Source organism: Chiloscyllium plagiosum, unplaced genomic scaffold (assembly GCF_004010195.1).
Source record: "Chiloscyllium plagiosum isolate BGI_BamShark_2017 unplaced genomic scaffold, ASM401019v2 scaf_11283, whole genome shotgun sequence".
Taxonomy (NCBI): Eukaryota; Metazoa; Chordata; class Chondrichthyes; order Orectolobiformes; family Hemiscylliidae; genus Chiloscyllium; species Chiloscyllium plagiosum.
The window spans coordinates 2,122-8,092 of NW_025202964.1; the positions used below are offsets into that span (position 1 = coordinate 2,122).

Consider the following 5,971-nt stretch of genomic DNA (forward strand, 5'->3'; position numbering starts at 1 on the left):
TTATGGCACTATCAGACAGGAGTTGGGAAGTACGGACTGGGAGCAATTGTTCCACAGAAAGGGCACAGCAGACATGTGGAGACTGTTTAAGGAGCCATTGTTGCGAATGATGCATGAAATTGTTCCTCTGAGACAGGTAAGAAGGGGTAAGATTAAGGAACCTTGATTACGAGAACAGAAGAGCTTCTCGTCAAAAGGAAGAAGGCAGTTTACGTGGGGGTGGAGGAAGCATAGATCTAGCTTTACAGGATTACAGGCTTGCTAGAAAGGAGCTCAGAAATAAACCGAGGAGAGCCCGGAGGGGGCATGAAAAAGGCTTGGCAAGAAGGATTAGGGAGAATCTAAAGGCATTTTATTCATACGTGAGGAATAAGAGAATGATCAAATAGGGCTGATCAGGGATAGTGTAGGGAACTTGTGCGTGGAGTCTGAGCAGATAGGGGAAGCCCCAAATGAGTTTTTTGCCTCAGTTTTCACTAAGGAAAGGGAGCTTGTTGTGAATGAGAACTTTGATGAGCTGGGATACAGGCCTGACCTGATCAAGATTGAAGAAGTTGATGTGCTGGAAATCTTGGCAAACGTTAAGATTGGTAAGTCCCCAGGGCCAGACCAGATTTATCCGAGACTGCTCCAGGAAGTGAGGAAGGAGATTGCTAAGCTGCTGGCGAAGATCTTTGCTTCCTCATTCTCCATGGGAGTCGTACCAGAGGACTGGAAGGAGGCGAATGTTGTTCCTCTTTACAAGAAGGGTAATAGGGAAATCTCTGGCAATTACAGACCAGTCAGTCTTACATCTGTGGTCAGCAAAGGTTTTGGAAAGACTTCTGAGGGTTAGGATTTATGACTATTTGGAAAAGCATAGTGTGATTAAAGGCAGTCAGCATGGCTTTATGAGGGGCAGGTTATGCCTCACAAATCTTATTGAGTTCTTTGAGGTGACAAGACAGGTCGACAACGGTCGAGCAGTGGATGTGCCTTCAGCAAGGCATTTGATAAGGTTCCCCATGGTAGGCTCATTCATAAAGTCAGGAAGTATGGAATACAGGGAGATTTGGCTATCTGGATTCAGAATTGGTTGGCTGACAGAAGGCAGAGTGTGGTTGTACATGGAAAGTATTCTGCCTGGAGGTCAGCGTTGAGTGGGGTCCCGCAGACCTCTGTTCTTGGGCCTCTGCTCTTTGTAGTTTTTATAAATGACTTGGATAAGGAGGTTGTGGGGTGGGTTAGTAAATTTGCAGATGACACCAAAGGTTGGAGGTGCCGTTGATAGTATCAAGAGCTATCGCAGGCTGCAGCCTGACATAGACAGGCTGAGAAATGGCAGATGGAGATCAAGCTGGATAAATGTAAAGTGATGCATTTTGGAAGGTGTTTTGGCCTTCATTAACAGGGGTATCGAGTTTAAGAGCTGTGAGGTTTCACTACAGCTCTACAAGTCCTTGGTGAGACCACACTTGGAATATTGTGTCCAGTTCTGGTCGCTCTACTATAGGAAAGATACAGAGGCTTTGGAGAGGGTGCAAAGAAGGTTTACCAGGATGCTGCCTGGACTGGAGCACTTGCCTTATGAAGAGAGGTTGACTAAGCTCGGACTTTTCTCTCTGGAGAGAAGGAGGAAGAGAGGTGACCTGATCGAGGTATACAAGATAATGAGAGGCATGGATAGAGTCAGTAGTCAGAGGCATTTCCCCAGGGCAGGACTGACTGGCACGAGGGGTTGTAGTTTTAAGATATTAGGAGAAAGGTATAGAGGGGATGTCAGAGAAAGGTTCTTTACCCAGAGAGTTGTGAATGCATAGAATGCGTTGCCAGTGGTGGTGGTGGAAGCAGAGTCATTAGGGACATTTAAGTGACTGCTGGACATGCACATAGATATGTGTTGGTTAAGTTATTTTACATTGGGATTAATCCTCAGCACAACACCATGGGCCAAAGGATCTGTTCTGTACTTTTCTATGTTCTATCCTGGTGTTGGGAGTCTTTGACGGGGCTGTGCACTGACGGCGAATTGTTGTGGTGTTTTAGGTGGAGAACGAGTCTAATGTGTTACAGGACGGCTCTCTGATTGATCTCTGTGGGGCTACCCTGCTGTGGCGCACCCCAGAGGGCCTGGACAAAGCACCCACCCTCAAGCAGCTGGAGGTCCTGAGGCAGGAGATCAACGCAGCAAGGCCACAGTGCCCGGTGGGCTTCAACACGCTGGCATTTCCCAGCCTGGAGCAGTGCCATGTGGTGGAGGAGCAGCAGCCCTGGGTCTACCTCAGCTGCGGCCATGTGCATGGGTACCACAGGTGGGGCAGCCGCCCAGAGGCTGGGGGATCGACAGCAGGCTGCGAGAGAGAGTGCCCCCTGTGCCGGAGGGTGGGGCCCTACGTGCCCCTGTGGATGGGCTGTGAGGCAGCCTCTTACCTGGACGTGGGACCCCCCAGCCACGCCTTCTGTCCCTGTGGCCACGTCTGCTCAGCCAAGACTGTCAAGTACTGGGCACACATCCCTCTGCCCCATGGCACACATGACTTCCACGCTGCCTGCCCCTTCTGTGGCACTTGGCTGACCGGGGAGAAAGGTTACATCAAGCTCATCTACCAAGGCCCAGTGGACTGAGGGGGGGCCCATCATACCCACCCACCCCTTCCCCCTCACACCCACCCACCCCTTCCCCCTCACTGCTTCCCCCAACACACACACACATCTCTCCCATCCCTTGCTCTGTCTCTCTCTCTCTCGGTCGAATCACTATTTATGCAAAAACAGTGACATTTTTGTAAAAAGAATAAAAATATACATTGACAATATTTGCCACCGTGAAGGGAGTCTGCTCGATGTGTTTTTATTAAGTGGAAGGTGCCCCTGTCCCCCCCCGTGTTTTGAGGTAATTGATATTCAGTTTGGGTTTGTTCCCTCTGCTGGTGTTTACTTGGATCCCCGTGGGACCCTGTGCCTCCCCAACAGCGAGGCTGGTGCGTTTGTCCTCAAATCTGAGATGTTCTCGCAGTGCAGGGGTAGTGTCCCCCTCTCTGGGCCTGGGTGCCACAGTTTCAAGTCCCACCTGCTCAAGAGGTGAATGGGTCAATTTGGAAAATATCCATACTCCATGTCTCTCATACCATTGCCCCTGCCCACACTGAGTGAGACGGGGGTCTGGGTGGCAGAACCACTGCTAGCCTGTCAGTCAGATAAGTGGGTAGTATCTGTGTGGACTCTACACTGATTGGATAGCTGCCCTACCATTCAGGCAAAAGGGGTGGTACATGTGGATGCTGGAGGGTTTGAGTGAGAGGGACAGGCTGGGGCTGTTTTCCCTGGAGTGTCAGAGGCTGAGGGGTGACCTTATAGAGGTTTACAAAATCATGTGGGGCACAGATAGGGTAAATAGACAAGGTCTCTTCCCTGGGGTCAGGGAGTCCAGAACTAGAGGGGCATAGGTTTAGGGTGAGAGGGGAAAGATATAAAAGAGACCTGAGGGGCAACTGTTTCTCACAGAGGGTGGTACGTGTATGGAATGAGTTGCCAGAGGAAGTGGTGGAGGCTGGTACAATGACAGCATTTAAGAGGCATCTGGATAGGTATAGGAAAAGGAAGGGGTTAGAGGGACATGGGCCAAGTGCTGGCAGGTGGGACTAGATTAGGCAAGGATAGTTGGTCAGCACTGACAAGTTGGGCCAAATGGTCTCTTTCTGTGCTGTACGGCTGTGACTCTAAATCCCAGCTGGTGAAGTTGAGTTAATATCAAATTAATGCCTTGCCTGCCCTGGCCACAGAGGAGATAAAACGGTTTTTAAAAAAAAATATTCAGCCAGGGCAGTCTGCCTGTGGGATGGGGTCAGGTCCTGTCTTGTTGGGAACAAAGGGGTCACTGTACCAGGCTCCTAGCCCAAGCTCCTCCATGCCAGGGTGAGATTCCCACATCCCAAAGCAGTGCCAACCTCCTAGACAACACTCCACACACCTTCTGGGAAGGACAGGATTTTTTTTCTTTTAATTCTTGCGACAGAAATGGAACGCAATCCCAACCAGGAGATCACACTCTGTTTCCCGCAGCAACGAATGATTCGGACACCCATTTGCTGTTTCACAACGTGATAAATTCCCGGCGTTAATTAGCTCAGAGAATCTTGACCGTCAGTGACGCCTTTGGGGGGGGGGGGGGGGGAGAGGAGGGGAAAAAGGAACAGGAGGCAGGTGGTGGTCTCTGTGTGGAACAGCTACGTGCTGGGACTGGGAGTGAGCTTCCTGGGAAACGCAGACCCTCCCCAGATCTCAGGAATTAGGGCAAACCGCCTGCCCGAGGTTTCCGTTCCGAAACTCTGAGAACGCCCTCGCTGCGACGGTCAAGCGACCGAGTAACCCGGGCAGCTGGGTCGGAGGAAGGGTCTGGGGCACAGGGTGGGATTCGTTAACCTGAGAACGGATCCAGCCATTCCGAATCAGGGTGGGGTGGGGATAGTGGCTTGAGTTGTCCCGCTCAGAATTCCAAGTCCACCAAAGCAGCGCTTGCAGGAAATTCAGAAGGGATGATACAGAAAAGGGGGGAGCAAGTGGAAAAAAAACTCGATTGGCAACACACTGGGCCAGGGTGGAGAACGAGGTGGGGGGTGGAGGGCGTTAGAGGCGGTTCCAGCACGGCAGGTCCCTCCGACAGAGGTCCTGTAGATTCCACTCCAGATCCTCGTCGTCCTCCGGGAATCGCTCAACGAAGGATTGGATCAAGCCGGCCGCTGTTCCATCGTAGCTCAGGAACTGAACGTCACCGTCAGCTGGGTGGGGGGAGAAAACAGGAGATTGTAAGCAGTGGCCGGCTCAGTGCTCACGAGTATCTGTCTGGCACTTCCAGAAAGATGCTTCACAGACACAGTGGGACACCGAGCCACATCAGGGAGAGACTCCCCCAGCTCACGGCTCCGGGCAGCTAAAGGCACAAGCCCACCCACCCACAACGGAGGACAGGGGGTGGGGGGGGTGACGGGAACAATTTTCCCACAGCCAATCCACCCTAACCTGCACATCCCTGGACACTATGGGACAATTTCCCACGGCCAATCCACCCTAACCTGCACATCCCTGGGCACTAGGGGACAATTTCCCATGGCTAACCCACCCTAACCTGCACACCTTTGGACTGTGGGAGGGAACCGGAGCACCCGGAGGAAACCCACACAGACACGGAGGGGAGGGGGGGGGACGTGCAAACCCCACACAGACAGTAGCCTGAGGGTGGGATTGAACCCAGGTCCCTGATGCTGAGAGGGCATTGTATCTTTTCAAAAAGGGATTGATCATTAATTCTGATGATTAGATTGCTAACAAAGGCTGGAGAGATGGTTGGCAGATGGAATACTGCTTTCCGTGAATAATCTGGACATCCAGAGAAGTGTACCCAGCCGACTGACTGGAGATCTCAACCACAGAGGCCAGCAATCTCGATACACACACACACACACACACACACACACACAGGAGCTCCTGCTCTCTCTCCACACCCAGGGGCAGCAGGATGCCTGCCCATAGTGTGATATTTGACAGGACCAAACATACCTTTGACCCTGGTGTTCGCTTGCACAAACATCTTCCTGGCTTCCTTCCTGAGCAGGACTGTCTCGCGAAGGCTGAGGAATCTCTCGGGCTCTGAATCAGTGACCTCCGAGTACCTAGAGTAGAGAGCCCGGCCTGACTCCACGTCTGCTGTACTTTTGTATACCTGTGGATACCCAGGGCACAGTGTCAGCACTGGGCACAGGCAAATCTTCATCGAGTAGACCAGTTACAGACGGGCTGGGGAGTGAGCGAGACTCGGAGACTGGACTGAGAGGAGAGCTTACACACAGCAAGACAGCTGGAAGGAGTTAGGGGATACCACAGGAAGACAGACAGGGGTAGTGGGGAGAGCATGAGGCAGAGAGAGACAGTGACAGACAGCGAACTCCATCGTGCAGGGTATGTGGGGGATCTTGGTCAGCATTGTACCATTTGT

At 52.1% G+C, this 5,971-nt stretch overlaps 2 protein-coding genes across 2 annotated transcripts in view; one reads left to right on the plus strand and one right to left on the minus strand.

Annotated features, from left to right (window-relative positions):
• LOC122546251 (E3 ubiquitin-protein ligase pellino homolog 1-like) overlaps window positions 1–3,334 on the plus strand; it is a gene marked incomplete at its 5' end in the record, with an annotated part of 5,014 nt that extends 1,680 nt beyond the window's left edge. Inside the window, one exon of the mRNA XM_043685037.1 lies at window positions 2,026–3,334. Within this exon, the coding sequence (XP_043540972.1) occupies window positions 2,026–2,604 (579 nt within the window). The remainder of the gene's footprint in view (window positions 1–2,025) is intronic.
• A 624-nt stretch (window positions 3,335–3,958) lies between these two features.
• On the minus strand, window positions 3,959–5,764 carry LOC122546250 (dipeptidyl peptidase 3-like). The gene is made up of 2 exons (XM_043685035.1): window positions 5,536–5,764; window positions 3,959–4,757 (listed from the first exon to the last, which is right to left on the minus strand). Exons 1-2 carry the CDS (start codon window positions 5,747–5,749, stop codon window positions 4,606–4,608), a joined length of 366 nt encoding a protein of 121 aa, XP_043540970.1. The 5' UTR covers window positions 5,750–5,764; the 3' UTR covers window positions 3,959–4,605.
• Window positions 5,765–5,971: the final 207 nt, after the last annotated feature.